Raw genomic sequence first — 22,198 nt, 5'->3', positions numbered from 1 at the left:
CTTACATACTTTGGACATGTTGTCTGGAGGGATCAGTCCCTGGAGAAGGACATCATGCTTGGCAGAGTACAGGGTCAGCGGAAAAGAGGAAGACTCTCCATGAAGTGCATTGATACGGTGGCTGCAACAATGGGCTCAAGCATAACAATGATTGTAAGGATGGCGCAGGACCGGGCAGAGTTTTGTTCTGTTGTGCGTAGGGTCGCTATGAGTCGGAGCTGACTCGACGGAACCTAACAACAACAACCATAACAAGAGTCTTGAAAAATTTTTTGTTTTAATGTAGTTCCTGTTCAGTTCAAAGGAACGTGGTCCTCTGTTGCAATAATTTCTCCAACTTCTATCATCCAAGCCCTTGCATCTGTATTATTATTAATTTAATTTTTGTTTATTTTTCATTTCAAAAAAATTTTTTTAATCAAGTAATATACATAGTTGTTTAAAAAACAAATAGTTCTGAAAGGCTTAAAACAAAAAAGAGTCACCAGAGTTAAGTACTTTCAGTTCTTCTAGCTGTTCCTTTTGTGTTTCTAAGTATCTGTATATTGGTTTTCTTTGTCAGTTTTACGTATTGTCTGTTGTCTTGTTATGGTAGATTAGGATTTAAATTTAATTTCTTATAGACATACCTCACTCTATTGCATTTTGCTTTATTGCACTTTGAAGATACCGCACTTTTCACAAATTGAAGATTTGTTGCACTGTATTGGTTTTCTTTGTCAGTTTTACGTATTGTCTGTCGTCTTGTTATGGTAGATTAGAGTTTAAATTTAATTTTCTGATAGACATGTACGTTACTCTATTGCATTTTGCTTTATTGTGCTTTGAAGATACTGCACTTTTCACAAATTGAAGATTTGTGGGAACCCTGCGTCGAGCAACAGCACCATTTTTCCAGCAGCATGTTCTCACTTCTGATCTCTCACGTTTTGGTAATTCTCACAATATTTCAAACTTTTTCATTATTATTTGTTATGGTGATCTGTGATCTTTTATACTATTACTGTAATCGCTTTGAGATGCCAGAAACCATACCCATATAGGACAAACTTAATCGATAAATTATTGTGTGTGTGCTGACTGCTCCACTAACCCGCTGTTCCCCATCTCTCTTTTGGGGCCGCCGTATTCGCTGAAACACAACATTATTGAAATTAGGGCAGTTAATGACCCTAAAATGGCCTCAAAGTGTTCAAGTGAAAGAAAAAGCCTCACATCTGTCACTTTGAATTAAAAGCTAGGAATGATTAACCTTAGTGAGGAAGGCATTGTTGAAAGCTAGGCCTCTTGCGCCAAACAGCCAAGTTGTGAATGCAAAGGAAAAGTTCTTGAAGGAAATTAAAAGTACTACTCCACTGAACACACGAACGATAAGAAAGTGGAACAGCCTTATTGTTGATTTGAAGAAAGTTTCAGTGGTCTGGGTAGAAAATCAAGCCAGCCACAACATTCTGTTAAGCCAAAGCCTAATACAGAGCAAGGCCCTAACTCTTAGTTCTTTGAAAGCTGAGCGAGGTGAGGAAGCTGCAGAACGAAGTGTGAAGCTAGCAGTGGTTGGTTCACGCGGTTCAAGGAAAGAAGCCATCTCCGTAACACAGACGTGCAGGGTGAAGCGGCAAGTGCTGGTGCAGAAGCCGCGGCAGGTCATCCAGAGGGTCGAGCTGAGGTTGTCAGCGCCGAGTAGCCTTGTACTGGAAGAGGATGCCATCTAGGACTTCCACAGCTGGAGAGGAGGAGTCAATGTCTGGTGCCAGAGCTTCAAAGGGCAGGCTGGCCCTCTCGTTAGGGGCTAATGCAGCTGATTGACTTGAAACCAGTGTTCATTTACCGTTCCAAAGATCCCAGGGCCTTTCAGAAGTATGCCACATCTGTTCTGCCTGAGTTCTATAAATTGAACAACAAAGCCTGGATGAAAGCACATGGGTTTACACCATGGTTTACTGAATATTTTAAGCCCACTTTTGAGACATTTCTCAGAAAAAAAAGATTCCTTTCAAAATATCACTGCTTCTTGACAATGCACCTGGTCACCCAAGAGCTCTGAAGTAGATGTACGAGGAGGTGAATGTTGGTTTCAGGCCTGCTAACACAACATCCATTCAGCAGCCGGTGGATCAAGGAGTAATTTCAGCTTTCAAGTTTTATTATTTAAGAAATACATTTTGTAAGGCTGTAGCTACCGTGGTGCCTTAGTGGCGTAGTGGTTAAGAGCTCGGTTGCTAACCGAAAGTTTGACAGTTCAAATCCACCAGCTGCCCCTTGGAAGCCCTATGGAACAGTTCCATTCTGGCCTGTGAGGTTGCTATGAGTCGGAATCGACCTGACGGCAGTGGGTTTCGTTTGGTTTATAGCTGCCATAGATAGTGATTTTTCTCATGGATCTGGGCAAAGTAAATTGAAAACTTTCTAGAAAGGATTTACCATTCTAGATGCCATTAAGAACATTTGTGACTCGTGGGAGGAGGTAAAAAATATCGATGTTAACAGGAGTTCGGAAGAAGTTGATTCCAGCCCTCATGGATGACTTTGAGGGGTTCAAGACTTCAGTGGAGGAAGCAACTGAGGATGTAGTAGAAATAGCAAGAGAACTAGGATTTGAAGTGGAGCCAGAAGGTGTGACTGAATTGCTGCAATCTGTTTTACATGGGTGAGCATGAGGTAGAATCTACTCCTGGTGAAGATGCCATGCACGTTGTTGAAATGACAATAAAGGATTTAGAATATTACGCCAGCTTAGGGTTTGAGAGGATTGACTCCAGCTTTGAAAGAAGTTCTGCTGTGGGTAAAATGCTATCAAACAGTAAAGCATGCTACAGAGAAATCTTTGTTAAAGGAAGAGTCAATTGATGGAACAAACTTCATTTTTCTCTTAAGAAATTGCCACAGCTACGCGCTGATCAGCCAGTGGCTATCAATGTGGAGGGAAGACCCTCCACCAGCAAAATGATTATGACTTGTTGAAGGCTCAGATGATGGTTAGCATTTTTAGCAATAAAGTATTTTTTAATTAAGGTTTGTACGTTGTTTTCTTAGACATAATGGTATTGCGCACTTAATAGACTACAAAACCAGACCCATTGCTGTTGAGTCGTTTCTGACTCGTAGCAACCCTTTAGGACAGAGTAGAACTGCCCAATAGGGTTTCCAAAGAATGGTTGGTGAATTCAAACTGCCGACCTTTTGGCTAGCAGCTGAGCTCTTAACCACTGAGCCACCAGGGCTCCACTTAATAGACCACTGTCTAGTGTAAACATAACTTTATATGCACTGGGAAAACCAGAAAATTTGTGTGACTGGCTTCATGGTAGTATTTGCTTTATCATGGTAGTCTGGAACCAAACCTGCGCTATCTCTGAGTATGGCTGTACCATCACATCCATACCATATTCTCCTCCCCCACCTCCTGAAACTTTAAAAAAATTTCTCCTAGTATATTATTATTAAAAAATCTCAAACATACAGAAAAGTTGAAAAAATTTGAAAGTAAACATCAATATACCCATCACCTAGATTCTACAATTAACGTTTTATTTTACTTCGTTTATTACACACCCATCCTTCCAGATAAGTTTTTTCACAATTTTTAGTAAAGTTAGTAGTTAGTGTTCATGTTGTTACGCTCATGTAAATATTTTCACTGCTGGGTAAAGTAACAGTATAATTACCTTTCCTTTTCTCTACAGTTTTAATGATTGCTTCAGTTTTTCTCCTTGTTTATCTATCTACCCTTAATTTTTTCCAGCCAGTCTGTTGTAATCTTATCGATCTTTTCTTCTAAAATTCTCACACCCACAGCTATTTTATTAATTCTATGTTTGTTTTTCTCGCCCTCCGAACGTTGCATTATCCTGCTGTATCTGTACAGGTTGCTTTCCGATGTTGAGGTCTCCTGTATCCTAGAATCCATGTCTTTTTGTTCAGTTGTTTCCTTGGTTTACTAAATGGCTGCTTAAGAAAGGATGCATAGAATATAAATTTTTTTCAAAGTTAATATTTTTATTGTAGGTTATAGGCATATGTATATGCTTTTTAAAAATTTATATTGTGCTTTAAGTGAAAGTTTACAAACCAAGTCAGTCTCTCATAAAAAAATTTATATAAACTTTGCTATATACTCCTAGTTGCTCTTTCCTTAATGAGACAGCATACACCTTCTCTCCACTCTCTATTTTCGTGTCCTTTTGGCCAGCTTCTGCGCCCCTCTGCCCTCTCATCTCCCTCCAGACAGGAGGCTGGCCATATAGTCTTCATGTGTCTACTTGATCCAAGAAGCTTACTCTTCACCAGTATCATTTTCTATCCCATAGTCCAGTCCAATCCCTGTCTGAAGAGTTGGCTTTGGGAATGGTTCTTGTCTTGGGCTAAAGGAAGGTCTGGGGACCATAACCTCCAGGCTCCTTCCAGTCTCAGTCAGACCCTTAAGTCTCGTCTTTTTATGAGAAGTTGAGGTCTATATCCCACTGCTCTCCTGCTCCCTCAGGGGTTCTCTGTTTTGTTTGCTGTCAGGACAGTCAGGGGTTGTAGCCAGTCACCATTTAGCTCCTCTGGTCTCAGGCTGATATAGTCTGTGGTTTATGTGGCCCTTTCTGTCTCTTGGGCTCATAATTACCTTGTATCTTTGGTATTCTTCATTCGCCTTTGCTGTAGGTAGATTGAGACCAATTGATGAATCTTAAATGGCCATGTGCTAGTGTTTAAGACCCCAGACACCACTCTCCAAAGTGGGATGCAGAATGTTTTCTTAATAGATTTTATTATGCCAATTGACTTAGATGTACCCTGCAACCATGGTCCCCAAACCCCCCACCCCTGCTACATTGGCCTTCAAAGCATTCAGTTTATTCAGGAAACTTCTTTGCTTTTGGTTTAGTCCAGTTGTGCTGACCTCTCCTGTGTTGTATGTCGTCTTTCCCTTCACCTAAAATAGTTCTTGTCTACTATCTAATTAGTGAATACCCCTGTCCCTCACTCCCTCCATCCCCACTATCATAACCATCCAAGAATATTTTCTTCTCTGTTTAAACAATTTCTTGAGTTCTCATAATAGTGGTCTCATACAATATTTTTTCTTTTGCAGCTAAGTAATTTCACTCAGCGTAATGCCTTCCAGATGCTCCGTGTTATGAAATGTTTCACGGATTCATCATTGTAGAATATAAATTTCTCAATCCCCTGTGTGTCTTTAAAAGTTGTTTTACCCTAACTTTGTTAATAATTTAGTTCAGTGGGGCCAAAATTCTAAGTTGAAAATTTTCTGCTCAAAATTTTGAAGCCATTGTTTGTCTTCAAGCTTTCACTATTACTTTTGAGAAGGCCGATGCAATTGTGTTTCCTGTTCCAATATCTAGGCCTGTTTTTCTGTCTCTGCAAACTTACAGGATCTTTTTGTTCGTTAGTTTTGAAATTTCACAGTGATGTGCCTTGGCATGAGTCTTTTCTCTTGTACTGATTTGGGAACTGGGGTGCCCTTTTAGTCTCGAGACTTTACATTCTTCAGTTCTAAGAAAGTTTTCTTATGTTTTTTAATAAAAGTCTCCACTTCATTTTCTCAGTGATCTTTTGTTTTTCTTCTGAAATTTCTATTCAGCAGGGTTCAGCCTCTTGCATTAAATGTGTTATCTTTCAACTTTATCTCCCACATCTCTGTCTTCTACTTCCAGAGAGTTTCTTTACTTTTCCACCTTTCATTTAAATTTTTCTTTACTTCAGCTATTATTTTTAATTTCTAAGATCTTCTGTTCTTGTTTCATGGATGTACTATATTTAGTTCTCTCTTAGTAGGAGATGTTTCTATTTATTTATTTTTTCCCCCTGCCCTCTTTGTTGTCCATTTCCTCTGGGCTTGTTTGCTTTCTCTCACGTATTGGAGACTTCTCAAAAACCAAAATAAGGCTTGGCTAGCTGTTCATATTAAGAATAAGGCAGTAAAAAACTGACTGGAAGTGCTACATGAATGGGGCCTCTCAACTGGTAGGTGTCGCTGTCAACTGAACAGGCTGGCTTAGTCCATGGAGGACCCCAAATGTCAGGATCTGGAAGTGTGTTCTCTGAAGTCAGTCAAGATGGTCTAAGAATAACCCTCTAATTTTTGTCTTTGGAACATCTCTTCCGAATTATTGTCATTCACAATGCAGACTTTAATTCTTCAATATGTAACTCTTGCCTTCTGCTGGACCTAGTATCTGAATCGAGACTTTCTGAGCCTATTTCTCCAGAGAATAAATCAAGTCTTTTGCAGAAGAGTTAGAAGTTATTTCAGGGATTCTCAGAACTGGAGTTCATGTCTAGAGCTGACTAGTCCATCTGTTTGAGCCCTGAACTCTCCTACATATACACATACTCCATTCCCCTTCCCAATACATGGTGCCTCTCCACTTCAGAGCCCATCGAGGGTGTACAAAGTATACAAACTTCTCATCAACATCCTCTCAGTCAGAGTGCTTGTTAAGCACTTCAGATGTAACTACCGCAGCTCTGCTCATTTACACTCTCCATCTTTTCAGCTTCCAAAAAACTGCTGAACTGTTTAAACTTAAAAGACTTTCAGAAAAGATACTTTAAATCACTATAAATAGAAAATTGTGTCACTTCCCCAAAATAAAAAGTATCTGTTTAAAAAAAAAAAGGTAATATGAGCACAACTATGTTATTGTAGCAGGTGACTTCGTTATTGTAGCAGGTGTTAAGGAGTAGCATGGAAAAGATACATTCTTGATGTAATCAAGAGATTTAAAAAAGTATCAAAAAGACTGTTAACTTTCTTGCTTTGTGATAGAATTGTTTAAACCCACATCTGGGTACCACCTAAAATCATCTGTGTGGGTTGTGTACTTTCAGAAAGTCTCTTCTGTATTTTATTTCGATTATGTAATCAACAACTAATCTTTAACATTAAGTATCAATAGTGGTATGGTCTACAGTACATTTTTAATAGCCATTCCAGCCTTTAAGATAATAGTGGCAAACACTTACATAGTAGTTAGTGTGAGCTAGGCACCATTTTAAGCACTTTTATACTTATTAACTCACTCCTCACAGCAGCATTTACCGATGAGGCTGAGGAGACTGGAGCACAGAGAGGTTAGGTCAGAATAAGTGGTGGAATCAAAGATTCACACCCAGGTAGTCCGGCTCCAGAGGCCGAGCCCTCAACCACTAGGCACGTCGTCTCTCTGACTCCAGAAGACAAGGTCATCAGCTTCATTCCTACTGCTTGCCAGTGGTGAAAGAGAGATTTCCAGTGAATTTAAAAAATCAGCAGTACTAACATCCCACCTGAAAAGTTGCCAAGTGAGCCGAAGTCTCTTTACACATAAAAATCAGAAACTTTCCCCAAAACTTCATTTTCATCTCTCCTTAGTGTAAGGACTGCCTGTGTGTTTGCGTGGAAGTTTTGAGTGTGCCAGGCCTTGATGGGGGGTTTTGAACATGATGCATACTGCACCTAGATTTTTATTATGAGGATTACAAATAATAAATGCAAGGCACATGATGGAAAGTGGTTGCTGTTACTACTGTCATCTGAAACACCTGTTTCAGCAACACCAAGGTGTCAGATGGACTGGACAGACTTGAACGTGGTAGAATTTGGCCAAACAGGCAATGTTTGGTGGTTATTGAGGGTTGGGCAAACCAGGGGTCGTTGCTACATGATGGCTCAACTAGAAAAGGGAGCAGCAGCTCAAGTCTGAGTCCTGAAGATCAGCCTGAGCAGAAGAGAGCAGCAGGAATATGGGGTTATTTAAGTGTACTGACTTCAGTCCCAGCTGCCTTTGATAGGCTGCCTGGCACTGGGAGGGCTGTGGGAGTGGTCCTGGTGCAAGCGATGCTGGCCCAGCTAGCTCTTTTTACTCATCTTTAAACCAACTCCTTCCCTTCCATGCTGGTTTATTTCTAAACAAATCCCAGATGTAATTTAGTCTGAAAATATTTCAGTATTATGCATTATAATGTTGCTTGTTAACTTAGCATATATGTTTACAGACAGGTTATTAAGAAAGTCTCCAACAAAATCAGAAGGTTGTTTTCAGATATAATCTTTATCTTTCTTGTAAGGTGTATAAAAACAAAATGGCATCCTAGATTTTGTTGTCAAAACAGGTTTTATTGTAATCCTTTTCATTGAATCACATTTTAGAAAATTTTATTTAAATTCATTACCTTTAGATCTCTTCAACTCTGCTGCTACTACATTTATTTCTTCTGGGGTGAGAGCCTACCTATTTTTATAAAGAAAGAATCAACAGTATTCTATGAAATGGTCCAAGTAAGCAGTTCCTAAGAGAAATGACAATTTATCCTCTCACCTTTTTGATCAGCAGTGGAAAACTGGGTATTTTTATGAATTGAAATCCTCAAGATTTGTTGGGTTTGCTTCCCATATCTTCATAAAAAGACATGTGGATCTTTTTTTTTCTCTGCTCCCATTTTCATTGGCCACCACACGTCTGTCAATGCGTCATACTGTGGTGGCTTGCATGTTGCTGTGATGCTGGAAGCTATGCCACGGGTATTTTAAATACTAGCAGGGCCACCCATGGAGGACAGGTTTCAGCAGAGCTTCCAAACTAAGACAGACTAGGAAAAAGGACCTAGTGGTCTACTTCTGAAAAAAAATGGCCAGTGGAAACTTTATGAATAGCAGCAGAACATTTTCTGCTCTAGTGCTGGAAGACGAGCCCCTCAGGTTGGAAGGCACTCAAAATATGACTGGGGAAGAGCTGCCTCCTCTAAGTAGTGTTGACCTTAATGATGTAGATAGGTTCATGTTTTCGGGACCTTCATTTGCTGATGTGGCAAGACTCGAAATGAGAAGAAACGTCTGTAAAACTCCGTTAATTGGAATGTGAAATGTATGAAGTATGAGTCTAGGAAAATTGAAAATCATCAGAAATGAAATGAAATGGAACATGTAAAAATTGATGTTCTAGGCATCAATGAACCAAAATGGACTGGTATTGGCCATTTTGAATCAGAAAATCTTATGGTCTGGTATGCCAGGAATGAGTAATTGAAGATGAATGGCATCTCATTCATTGTCAGAAAGAACATTTCAAGATCTGTCCTGAAGTATAACAGTGTCAGTGATAAGATAATATCCATACACCTACAAGGAAGATCAGTTAACACAACTGTTATTCAAATTTACACACCAATCACTAATACCAAAGATGAAGATTGAAAATTCTTATCAACTTCTGCAATCTGAAATTGAGCAAATGTGCAGTCGCTATGCACTGATAATTACTGGTAGTTGTAATGCAAAAGTTGGAAACAAGAAGGATCTGTAGTTGGAAAATATGTCCCTGGCGATAGAAATGACTCTGGTGATCGCATGGTAGAATTTTGCAAGACCAATGACTTTATTTGTTGCAGATACATTTTTTTCAACAACATAAACAGCAGCTATATACATGTGGACCTCACTGATTGGTGAACATAGGAATCAAATTGACTACATCTGTGGAAAGAGACAATAGAGAAGTTCAATGTCATCAGTCAGAACAAGACCAGGGCCCCAAATGCTGAACAGACTCATATGAAAGTTCAAGTTGAAGCTGAAGAAAATTAAAACAAGTTCACGAAAAACAAAATAGACACTTGAGTATATCCCACCTGAATTTGGAGACTCTCAAGGATAGATTTGATACATTGAACACTAATGACTGAAGACCAGGCGAGTTGTGCAAGGACATCATACATGAAGAAAGCAAAAGGTCATTAAAAAGATAGGAAAGAAAGAAAAGACCAAAATGGATATCAGAAGAGACTTTGAAGCTTGCTATTGAATGTAAAGAAGCTAAAACTAACGGAAGAAATGATGAAGTAAAAAGAGCTGATCAGAAGATTTCAAAGGGGGCTCGAGAAGACAAAGTAAAATATTTTAATGACATGTGCAAAGGCCTGGAGTTAGAAAGCCAAAATGGAAAAACACACTGTGCACGTTGAAAGAACTGAAGGAAAAATTCAAGCCTCAAGTTGCAATTTTGAAAGATTCCATGGGCAAAATAGAGAACCTTGCAGAAAGCATCAAAAGAAGGTGGAAGGAATACAGAGACACTACCAAAAAGAATGCTACTTCAGGAGGTAGCATATGATCGAGAACTGATGGTACTGATGGAAGAAGTCCGAGTTGCACTGAAGTCATTGGTGAAAAACAAGGCTGCAGGAATTGACAGAATACCAGTCAAGATGTTTCAACAAACTGATGCAACACTGGGAACACTCACTCATCTAAGCCAAGAAATTTGGAAGACAGCTACCTGGTCAGCCAACAAGAAGAAGTCCATATTTGTGTCCATTCCAAAGAAAGGTGATCAACAGAATGAAGAATTTAGCAAACAATATCATGAATATCACATGCAAGTGAAATTTTGCTGAAGATAATTCAAAAACAGCTGCAGCAGTACATCGATAGGAAATTGCTGAAAAATTCAAGCCAGATTCAAAAGAGGACATGGAATGATGTCAGGCGGATCTGGGCTGAAAGCAGAGAATACCAGAAAGATGTTTACCTGCATTTTATTGACTATGCAGAGACATTCAGCTGTGTGGATCGTAACAAATTATGGATAACATTATGAAGAATGGGAATTCTGGAACACTTAATTGTGCTCATGAGGAACCTGTACCTAGACCAAGAGGCAGTCGCTGGAACAGAACAAGGGGATACTGTATGGTTTAAAATCAGGAAGCGTGTCAGGGTTTGTATCCTTTCACCATGCTTACTCAATCTGTATGCTGAGCAAATAATTGTGGAATCCAGAATTTCATGGTAGCCGGATGAACCCCCAAAACTATTGGCCCTGAGAGAATCTTTAAACATTTAACCAAAAATATCGCCTGAAGTCTTCTTAAATCCAAACAGTAGTTTCGCTTAACTAGTAAAAAATGCCTGCCTTGAGCGTTGTGCTTTTCTAAGAAGTAGCTATGTGGGATCAAATTGGTAACAAAAATTTGAAAGATTAGATAAGAAACTTAGGGGGTAGTGAGTTTCTGTTAATGGGAGAGGAACATTTTGGAAAAGGAAGATGAGAATGGCTACACAACTTGAAGAATGTAACGAATGTCACTGAATTGTACATGTAGAAAGTATTGAATTGGTGTATGTTCTGCTGTGCATATTCTCAACAACAACAACAAAAAAGTAGCCAGTGGTTGGAGAACCCACACTTCTGTTTTCAAAACCTGCTACAATCTGCAGTAATCAAAACAGTGTGATATTGGCACTAGGATAGACTTACAGATCAATGGAATAGAACTTTGAGTCCAGAAATAAACCCTCACATTTACGGTCAATTGATTTTCAGCCAGGGCACCAAGACATTTCAGTGGGGGAAGAGTAGTCTCTTCAACAGGCGGTACTGGGACAACTGGATATTCACACGTGAAAGAGTGAAGTTAAGCCAGTACCTCACGCCATACGCAAAAATTTACTCGAACCATGGATCTAAATGTAACAGCTAAAACTATAAAACTTTTGTTGAAGAGAATAAAAGAGTAAACCTTTGTGACCTTGGGTTGGGCAAAGCCTTCTTAGATATGTCACTAAAAGAACAAGAAAGTAGGTAAATTGGACTTAATCAAAATTGAAAACACTTATGCTTCAAACGACACCAAAAAGACAGTGAAGACAGCCCTACAGAATGGGAGAAAATATTTATAAATTGTATCTGAAGAGAGACTTGTATCCAAAGCATACCTAGAATATAAAAAAGAAATCTTACAACTCAATAATAAAGTGAGCAAAGGATCTGAAAAGGTATTTCTCCAAAAAAGTTATGGAGATGATCAGTAAGCTTGTGAAAAGATGATCAACCTCATTAGTGATCAAGGAAATGCGAATTAAAACCACAATGAGATACTACTTCACACTCACTGTTGTTAGCTGCCGTCTCAGGGTTACCCTGTGCACAACATAATGGAACACCTCAGGACACTGCATGGACCTCTGTCATCTGCTGGATGAATTTTGAAAAATAGATTGCCAGGCCTTTCTTCCTAGTCCGTCTTACTCTGGAAGCCCCAGTGAAATCTCTTCATCATAGCCCCACACAAGCCTCCACTGACAGACAGGTTGTGGCTGTGCATGAGGTGCATTCGACTGGAATTGACCCGGAGTCTCTCACATGAAAGGTGAGAATTCTACCACTGAGCCACCAGGCTGTATGTAATCAAAAAAATTGGTAGTAACAAGTGTTGACAAGGATGTAGAGAAACTGAACTCCTTATACATTGCTCTTGGGAAAACCATCTGGCAGTTCCTCAGGTTAAGCACAGTTACATATGACCAAGTAAAAAAAAAAAAAAACACCATTGCCGTTGAGTCGACTCTGACTCATAGCGGCCCTATACGACAGAGTAGAACTGCCACATAGAGGTTCCAAGGAGTGCCTGGTGGATTCGAACTGCTGACCTTTTTGTTACCAGCCGTAGCTCTTAACCACTATGCCACCAGGGTTTCCAGTATGACCCAGCAATTCCACAAAGATATACCTTCACATAAAAACTTGTACATGAATGTTCATAGCAGCATTACTTATAATAGCTAAAAAGTGGAAATAGCCCAATTGTCTATCAACTGATGAAAGGATAAATAAAATGCTATATATATACAACGGAATATTATTCAGCAATAAAAAGGAAGTACTGATATGTACTGCAGCATAGATAAACATTGAAAACATTATTCTGAGTGAAAAAAGCCAAACACAAAAGACCACATGTTGTATGATTCCATTTATATCAAGTGTCCAGGATAGGCAAATCCATAGAGACAGTAGATTAACGATAGTCTAGGGCTGGGGGAAGGTGGAGAGAGATTGGAAATGAATGCAAACGGGCACAAGGTTTCCTTTTAGGGTGATGAAAATGCTCTAAAATTGGATTGTGTTGATATGTTGAATAATTCTGAATATGCAAAAAGAAACCTACTGAATTACATACTTTGAGTGAATTGAACGGTATGTGATCTATATCTCAATAAAGCTGTTTTAAAAATAGTAACTAAGAGCTATGAGGTTGCCAAGCTAACATATACCTTATACTTAGAATTATTAGGGGAAAATTACTGCAAAATAGGAATACTACTTTGCTAGTGGGAAAAGAAAGTGACCAAATTACCTTTTCTTTCTTTTTCAGAAAGGAGAAGATGAGTATGCCAATGTTGATGCCATTGTTGTATCAGTGGGTGTTGATGAAGAAATTGTTTATGCCAAATCAACTGCCTTACAGGTGAGAGATTTACAGCAGTTTTTAGCCCTGGGGGTCATTGGACTACCTATTACACTGGCCAATACAGTAGCCACTAGTCACGTTAAAAATTCATCAGGTCTACCAGCCATGTTTCAGGTTCTTAATGACCACGTGTAACTACTGACTACCATATTGAATCAAGCAGATATGAAACATTTCCATCATCATCACAGAAAGTTCAAATGGACAGTGCTGATTTCATACATAAGGAAAAAAGAAGAAAGGTATCAATTAGGATGGATTTAACTGCATATACCAGAAAATCCTAAATAACAGGGGCTTAAACAAAATATTTTTCTCTTATATATTCTTCAGGGATCCAGGCGTCATTCAGGTCTACTCTACCATTCGTAGACTATAGCCCTCGTGTTCTTAGTACAAAACAGTTGCTAGAGCTCCAGCCATCCTATCTGTATTCTGAGCGGAAGGATAAAGGGATGAAAATGGAAGACCACCTTTTTTTTTTTTTCACTGATAAATGAGTGGTAATTTCAGTTTTTAAGCCTTTTTTTTTTTAATTGCACTTCAAGTGAAAGTTTACAATTCAAGTCAGTTTCTCATACAAAAATTTATATACACATTGTTATGTGACCCTAGTTGCTCTCCCTATAATGCAACAACACACTCCTCTCCACCCTGTATTTCCTATGTCCATTAAACCAGATCCTGTCGCCTCTGCCTTCTCATCGTACTTCCGGACAGGAGCTGCCCACACAGTCTCTTGTGTCCACTTGAGCTAAGAAACACAGTCCACACCAGTATCATTTTATGTCTTGTAGTCCAGTCTAATCTTTGAAGAGTTGGCTTGGGGAATGGTTTTAGTTTGGGGCTAACAGAGAGTCCAGGGGCCATGACCTCTGGGGTCTCTCAAGTCTCAGTCAGACCATTAAGTCTGGTCTTTTTACTAGGATTTGAGGTCTGCGTCCCACTTTTCTCCTGCTCCATCAGGGATTCTTTGTTGTGTTCCTGTCAGGGTAGTCATCAGTGATACCTGGACATCATCTAGTTGGAAGACCTCATTTTAAGACTTGCTTGAGGGCCCACACAAATCTTCCACTTATATCTTATTGCCAAAATTTAGTCTCATAGCTGTACTTAACTGCAAGGAAGGTTGAGAAACAGTGTTTTTGCTGGGCAGTGTGCAAGCTAAAAATCACAGGTCTATCTTGAGAGAGAAGGGAGAGAATAATTGGAAGGTAACTAGCAGTCTTTGGGGAAGTAGAACGCACAGTTGTCTGAGGTATTACTCTAGCTCTTGTTTTATATATTTCTGCCCATTAACTAATAATACAGTTCACATTGATATAAATAAACACAAATTATCCAAATGATTTAATGGTTTTTATTATTAAATATTTTACACCTGTAAAAGTAGATAGAATAACATAATGAACCCCCCATGTACCCATCATCCAGTTCCAATAAATTATCAACTCCTGGTCAATCTCATTTCATTAAACTCACACCCAGGTATCCCCATCCCGAATTATTTTGAAGCAAATCCCAGATATTGAATTTTATCTATAGATATTTCAATATGAGTCTGTTAAATTTTTTATGTGTTAAATACTACTGTTACTCTATTTCTTCCTACAGACGTGGCTCTTTGGTTATGAACTAACTGATACCATCATGGTCTTCTGTGATGACAAAATCATCTTTATGGCCAGCAAGAAAAAAGTGGAGTTCTTAAAACAGATTGCCAACACTAAGGGCAATGAGAATGCTAACGGAGCCCCTGCCATCACACTGCTGATACGAGAAAAGGTCAGGACCATCAAAGAATATGACATAAATGTGAAAGAATGTTTAAAAGTAATAAACAGAAATGCCTTATAGGAATTTCAGAGAACGCAAGGGGAAGGTTTTAGCAGACTGTGGTTGTAATTACAAAGTTGTCACGCCATCATTGGGAAGGAGAGAGCTCAATAACTCTTACCAGTTCTGTGGCAGAACAAAGAGACCATGGAATTCTGGTGAACACTAACTCTGTCTATTCTCAGGGACACTGACAGTTTGTTTCTTTTTCATCAGAGTGCCTTAAGAAAATTTAGTCATACCTCAGTTCTAGTTTTTATCAGATGTGATATTTTTTGTCCTACTGCCTACCTTACCCAAGGATTTTGTCTCAGAATATTGTTCACCTACTATTTGAGTTTCTTGACTGTTCCTAAGAAAACAATAGTCTTGTTAACATCGATGACACTTTGACTTAAGTATATGGAGATGTCCAAAGGAATTTGCATAACTTTTGGTATGTTACAGTCTGTCCTAGAAAAGTGGGTGGGGGTGGGAGGAGGTATTCTTTCTGCAATTTAGAATATTCCTCTCCCTGCTTGTTACTAGTTGATCATAGATGTCTAAGTCTGAACTAATTCAAAAACTGCTTTTTTTTTCTTTTGGCACTTAATAGAATGAAAGTAACAAGAGCAGCTTTGACAAAATGATTGAAGCCATTAAAGAAAGCAAGAATGGAAAGAAGATTGGAGTGTTCAGCAAAGACAAATTCCCTGGAGAGTTCATGAAGAGCTGGAATGACTGCCTCAACAAAGAGGGCTTTGACAAAGTAAGAAAACTCCTGAAAACAAGCAAGTTGGGAGTTGAGAAGACAAAACTGTGACAGGGTCCCATAACAGAAAGTGTAGGGAATTTGTTTTGAGAAGACAGTTGTGTTGGTTTCTATTTTCTTTCTTTTTTTTTAATCCTCTTTGGCTGAGCAGTAAGGCACTTCTGCTTTTCATTCGGGACTGGGGCATTCAGGAGATAGTTCAGCTACTTCCAAGGGAACCTGGGGAAAATCTTGTCCAGAAAAAAATTTTTTTTCTTCCTTTTTCCTCACATTTCTGCCTATCTTCCTTCAGCCTTTAGACAGACCTCAGAGGGAGACATTTACATTTTACACGGTGCGTGAGCTTATGGCCTCTTAGACCACACAGAAAGAAATACCAAAGACCTATGCCATAGGTTTATTCAAGAGAACAGATATTTCACAAACCACTGATGAATAGTTTGCTGAATAACCAACTATTGCTGCAATATTCAAATGGGAAGAAGTGGATATCTTTAGTAATTCTCTGTTAGCATCTTAGAAACTCTTTCTTTTCCCTTTCATTGCAGATAGACATCAGTGCAGTTGTGGCATACACCATCGCTGTGAAGGAGGATGGAGAGCTCACCCTAATGAAGAAGGCAGCCAGCATCACTTCTGAGGTCTTCAACAAATTTTTCAAGGAAAGAGTCATGGAAATTGTTGATGCAGATGAGGTAAAATGGGAGGGAGGTGCCTTTTTACTATTTTAATGAAGCAGAAAGAAGTCCCTACCGCATGATTTTTTTTTGGTACTTTTTCTTCCTTTGAAATTAAGCCTTTGGTACCTAATTTGGTGTTGGGTAATTGTGCTGTATCTCTTTCAAAATAACTAAACCCTTACTATGGTTTCTTGAGGTTACCCAGCATTTGACTTGAGAAATCTTGGAATGCTTGTGAATCCCACCACTGTTCTCTAAATTTGCTTTGCATGTATGCCAAAATACTCTCTGGCCCATGAGCCATGCTGTTAGGCTTTTCTATAATCCTGATTGATATCAGAATAGGTGTTGCCTTCCAATGATATTGCCCCAAAACTCAACACCCCTCTTTGTCACCCTCTAATAAGTGTGTTTTTATTTCTGCGTGCTCTTACAGAAAGTTAGACACAGCAAACTGGCTGAGTCTGTGGAAAAGGCCATTGAAGAAAAGAAATACTTAGCAGGGGCAGACCCTTCTACTGTGGAAATGTGTTATCCTCCTATCATCCAGAGTGGTGGCAACTATAATCTCAAGTTCAGTGTGGTGAGGTAAGCGTGAGAACTTCAAATCTGACCACAACCAGAGCATTTCTATCTTTAGAGTTTATTTTGTCCTTGACTCAGTCTAGTCATTTTCTTTTTCTTATTGTAAAAGTAATTCATGATCCGTATAGAGAATTTACAAAAGTAGGAGAGAGAATAATCAGTTGTCTGCCTTTTATGTTTTCCTGTTTTTTTTTCCTATGCATACTAATATTTTATATTACATAGCTACTGGTTTCTTACTTTAACATTTGAATGTATTTTTCCAAAGTATTACAAACACTGGAAAAATGCAAGATGTGACAAAAAAAAAGCCATTAAAATGATACTAGGTATACCATAATATAATTCCCCCTTGAATTTTTTAAAATACTGTGAAGAATGCTGCTCCTCCCGGTCATCCTGATGGGACTGATTATAACCCACAATTTCTAGTGGGCTGGTGGATAAATGACTCCTTGCTGCTGTGCTATTAGACTGTTAAGACTGCAGTTCAGTGTATCATTTGCCTCTTTGGAATGTAACAACTTTTCACTGGATTTTTATCTTAAAAGTTTTGGTACCCAGTTTTTACTCCAGAACTTTAATAAGCCAGTTTATTTACTTAAAATTTTCTTTTAGGTCATTATTGCACTTCAGCTTTGGGATATAGCAGGGAAGGATAATCATTACACCTGCCGTGTGCCAATGATACTAAGGACCTCACTAGTTTTGGTAATGATATGTTTTTTTCCTTTGGTCTCTAGTGACAAGAATCACATGCATTTTGGGGCCATCACTTGTGCCATGGGTATCCGCTTCAAATCTTACTGCTCCAACCTTGTTCGTACCTTGATGGTTGACCCTTCTCAGGAAGTTCAAGAGAATTACAACTTTTTGCTCCAGCTTCAAGAGGAGCTGCTAAAGGAATTAAGACATGGTGAGGTGCCTTAGAAAAGGTGGTTTGGAGATAATCTAACAAAAATGTCATTAGTGTTTATGTGAGTTTATACCCCTGAGGCTGTCATATTATAAATATAATTAGATTTTACTAACCTTGCATCATCCTAATATTTAGTTCCTAATCCTTTCTTTCAGGCATGAGTGGTCGTGGTGATTTACACTGGTGCTTACCAAACCTCTCTTTCGTGTTAGGCCTCTGTGTCTAAATCTTTATAAAATACGTTGTGTTACTCTTCTTTAGTTTAGAAAGTTTTGAGAGCTTGTATCTTTATCAGCAGGGCATGTAATAGTAGTCCTACTGTTAATGAATACCAAGGACATCAAGAATCTTCGTATGAGAACAGAACTGGTAGCAACTTTGCTAAGCAAGCAAGTAAATACCTTAAAGGAAAATAGAGTGCCTAAATTCTCTTTTACGTTGAGATTCTGCACACCCAACTGACTAAATGGGACTTTTAGTTTGCCACCTTAAAACTGCTTTATAAGCCCACTCATGTTGCCTAGAGCTTCCAGACACCATTCCTCCATGATATCGCCAGGTCAGTCTTGAGAAATTCTATTGGAAATCATAATATGGACTCCTCTGCGGTCACCATATCTAGACAACTCTAGCTTGAAATAGCCATTCATAGCCTAGATCTTGAAAAACTAAGGCCAGAGTCCTTAACAGTTAACATTTAATAGCCCTGTTTTTCAAAATGTATAATAAGGTTAATGTGGTATTATTTATTCAGCACTTAAAGAATTATTTCACTGCACTGAGACCAACATATTCCACAATCCCCTTGGGTCAGTGATTCTCAAGTAGTATAAATAAGAATGACTGGGTAAGTTATTTTTAAAAATGCAAATTTCTGGGCCCTGCCACTCCTAAGACTCTATATTCCTTAGTTCACACTTTGAGAAACACTGCTTTAGTGGGAAAAAATTTGATTTTAAGAAATGATTTTTTTTTTTTTTTGCTGAAGGATACTTTAATGTCCCCTTTCTGTCTATCATTAGGTGTGAAGATATGTGATGTGTATAATGCTGTCATGGATTTGGTTAAAAAGCAGAAGCCGGAGCTGCTGAACAAAATTACCAAAAACCTGGGGTAAGATGCTCTGATGTGCATTGTCACACTGAGTCAATATACATGACTAGCAGTGCGCAGGAGACGTATTCTTAGATCAGTTGATTCAAGCAACATTTACAGACTATCAGACTTACTGTATGCCAGACACATAGTGTTTTTAGAGAAAGTGAGAAAGATTTGTTGCAGTGTTTAAACACTATTACTAACCAAAAGGTTGGCAGTCTGAACTTACCCAGAGGGCCTCATAAGAAAGGCCTGGTGATCTGCTTCTGAAAAGTCACAGCCTTGAAACCCTGTGAAGCAGTTCTACTCTGCACACATGGGGTCTCCGTGAATCGGAGTCAATTCAATGGCAGTGACTTTGGTTTTTTTAAGTGCCAGCTAAGTTGTTCAGAGGAAAACTCCTAACATGATTTCATGGTAGAAGATTAAAATTTAAGTGTGGATAAGTAGCTGAAACAAAGAAGGCTTGATAAAGTAAATGTTAGGAAAGGTAATGAAATTATTTTTCAACATAGGATTATACAACACATAAAGAGCCTAAAGGCTGTCCTTGAGCCCTATTTCTTACCTGAATTATCAGCAAGGATAAATCACTTCAATGTATTTTTGCCTGCCTCATCTTGAAAACTGACAGAATACATTATACTTGACCCGTGTTAGAGATCTTTTAGCCTATTGCTGAAGTTTCTCTTTATTCCTTTTCAGGTTTGGGATGGGAATTGAATTCCGTGAAGGCTCTCTAGTAATCAATAGTAAAAATCAGTATAAATTGAAGAAAGGTGAGTGTGTGTGTACAATGGGAATTTTTTTTTTCTTTTTTTTTTATTTTCCTTAGCTTCATCTCCTTCTTGGTGTAAAATCTTGCATCTTGTCCATCCTTTCACAGCCACAAGCTGATCCATGTTTTGCTGTTTTAGGGATGGTTTTCAGCATCAATTTGGGATTCTCAGACCTGACCAACAAGGATGGGAAGAAACCAGAAGAGAAAACCTATGCCCTGTTCATTGGTGACACAGTACTTGTGGATGAGGTGCATACTGACTCTTAAACCTATGAGTGTTCATGAGCTGACTTTTGAGGCACATTTTAGACTTTGGTTTTTTTCTTGTCTTTGTTACATGTTAGTTAAGGGTAGAGATCCACGTAACAGACGGACCAAATAGAGATCATTAGTCCAGGTACAGGGAAGATTTGAACCAAGCTGTATATCATGTTATGGCTTGAACCTTGATAATGATTTTAATAATGGAGCTGGTTTCTTTTTTTTATAACAGCTTTATTGAAATGTAATTCACATATCATACAGTTCACCCATTTAAATTGTACAACTCATTGATTTTTAGTATATTCACAGGGTTGTGTGACATCACCAGTCTTATTTTTAGAACATTTTCATCACTCCAGAAAGATACCTCATACCCATTCACAGTCACTCCCCATTTTTTCCTCAGATCCCCCAGCCCTAGACAGCCACTAGCCTACTTTCTGGATTTGCCTATTCTGGAAACTTCGTATAAATGAAATCATACACTATGTGGTTTTTGTAACTGGTTTCTTTCACTTAGCACGAACTAATTTTTAATAATAACTAGTAATCAGAAGCATTTCAGTGTTTTTATTATAATCTAAACATTTTGATGAATTATTGAATCCTTATTACAACTCTATGAAGTAGATATTCTTATTCTCACCATTGTACAGATTAAAACCAAACCCATTGTTGTTGAGTTGATTTCGAGTCACAGTGATCCTAAAGGACAGAGTAGAACAGCCCCATAGGGCTTCCAAGGAGCAGCTGGTAGATTCAAACTGCCGACCTTTCAGTTAGCAGCCAAGCTCTTAACCACTACACCACCAGGTTCCAATGAGACTGAGAAGATAAAAAATGTGTTTGTTTATTGTGAAAGATTTTAGTGTCCAGAAGGTTCAAAACATTGTCCAGCTATATACCAGGCTAGAAAGTGTGAAAGTGCTTTTATTCAAAAGTTCTTACAGTTGTATGACTTCTCCCTTTATTCTAGGATGGCCCAGCCACTGTTCTCACTTCTGTGAAGAAGAAAGTGAAGAATGTGGGAATTTTTCTAAAGGTGAGAGAGCCTAGGAAAAAGACAAATAAATGATGTAGGAAGTTAGATACAGTGAAGAGGTAAAATAACGTTGGCTAAAAAATTTAAACTTGCTTTTCTGATTACAACTTTTTCCCATAGAATGAGGATGAGGAAGAAGAGGAGGAGGAGAAAGATGAGGCTGAGGACCTTTTGGGAAGAGGTTCTCGGGCAGCATTACTTACAGAAAGAACACGAGTAAGTTCACTGTTATATATTACATTGATCTCAAGTCTGTCATACGATTCACACGTTCTGATAACTTTGGTTTTCCCTTCACTAGAATGAGATGACTGCTGAAGAGAAGCGAAGAGCACATCAAAAAGAACTGGCTGCTCAGCTCAATGAGGAAGCGAAAAGGCGATTGACTGAACAGAAGGGAGAGCAGCAAATCCAGAAGTGAGAGTTTGTTTGCACTGAGCAATGAAATTGCCTTTGGATTATGGGCGATTGCTGATGTTTCTCAGTGGCGTTTTTTTGTTGTTGCTTTGTTTGTTTTTTATTCTTTTCTTCTTATTCCCACTCCAGAGCTCGCAAATCTAATGTATCCTATAAAAACCCATCACTGATGCCTAAGGAACCACATATCCGGGAAATGAAGATCTATATTGATAAGAAATATGAGACTGTAATAATGCCTGTATTTGGCATTGCAACACCTTTTCACATTGCTACAATCAAGGTACATTCATTCAATCAGGTCTTATCAAACTATTCCATAAACTATTAATTGTGCTTCCCCACAGATAATCATTTTGCCTGAATCTTCTCTTCAGGGCTTCTAGCCAGTTCTGTCCAGTTCAGTCATGGCTTAGGAAGCATCAGTGGCACAGACCCAAATGTTTTCAGTTATGGTGAACTGGAAAGAACCAGAACGGGAAAAATTACGGGTCATAGAAACTTAATCTCCCTCTTAGAGAACAAGGGCAGCGTATGCATCGCAAAGCATCCAAATCCCTTGCTGTAGAATTTTGAGTACAGTGCTGCT

At 38.7% G+C, this 22,198-nt stretch overlaps 1 protein-coding gene across 1 annotated transcript in view; it reads left to right on the top strand.

Annotated features, from left to right (window-relative positions):
* Nucleotides 1-22,198, top strand: part of SUPT16H (SPT16 homolog, facilitates chromatin remodeling subunit) — a 43,817-nt gene that overhangs the window by 7,804 nt on the left and 13,815 nt on the right. Inside the window, exons 2-14 of the mRNA XM_049897581.1 lie at nucleotides 13,141-13,233; nucleotides 14,851-15,021; nucleotides 15,668-15,820; nucleotides 16,372-16,518; nucleotides 16,940-17,091; nucleotides 17,832-18,004; nucleotides 19,030-19,120; nucleotides 19,811-19,884; nucleotides 20,023-20,135; nucleotides 21,127-21,192; nucleotides 21,313-21,408; nucleotides 21,494-21,609; nucleotides 21,739-21,892. Coding sequence (XP_049753538.1) covers nucleotides 13,141-13,233; nucleotides 14,851-15,021; nucleotides 15,668-15,820; nucleotides 16,372-16,518; nucleotides 16,940-17,091; nucleotides 17,832-18,004; nucleotides 19,030-19,120; nucleotides 19,811-19,884; nucleotides 20,023-20,135; nucleotides 21,127-21,192; nucleotides 21,313-21,408; nucleotides 21,494-21,609; nucleotides 21,739-21,892 — 1,599 coding nt within the window. The remainder of the gene's footprint in view (nucleotides 1-13,140; nucleotides 13,234-14,850; nucleotides 15,022-15,667; nucleotides 15,821-16,371; nucleotides 16,519-16,939; nucleotides 17,092-17,831; nucleotides 18,005-19,029; nucleotides 19,121-19,810; nucleotides 19,885-20,022; nucleotides 20,136-21,126; nucleotides 21,193-21,312; nucleotides 21,409-21,493; nucleotides 21,610-21,738; nucleotides 21,893-22,198) is intronic.

The sequence above is a fragment of the Elephas maximus genome, chromosome 10 (genome assembly GCF_024166365.1).
Source record: "Elephas maximus indicus isolate mEleMax1 chromosome 10, mEleMax1 primary haplotype, whole genome shotgun sequence".
Classification (NCBI taxonomy): domain Eukaryota; kingdom Metazoa; phylum Chordata; class Mammalia; order Proboscidea; family Elephantidae; genus Elephas; species Elephas maximus.
The sequence above is the reverse complement of the archived record's forward strand: the minus strand, read 5'-3'. Positions and strand labels throughout refer to the sequence as shown.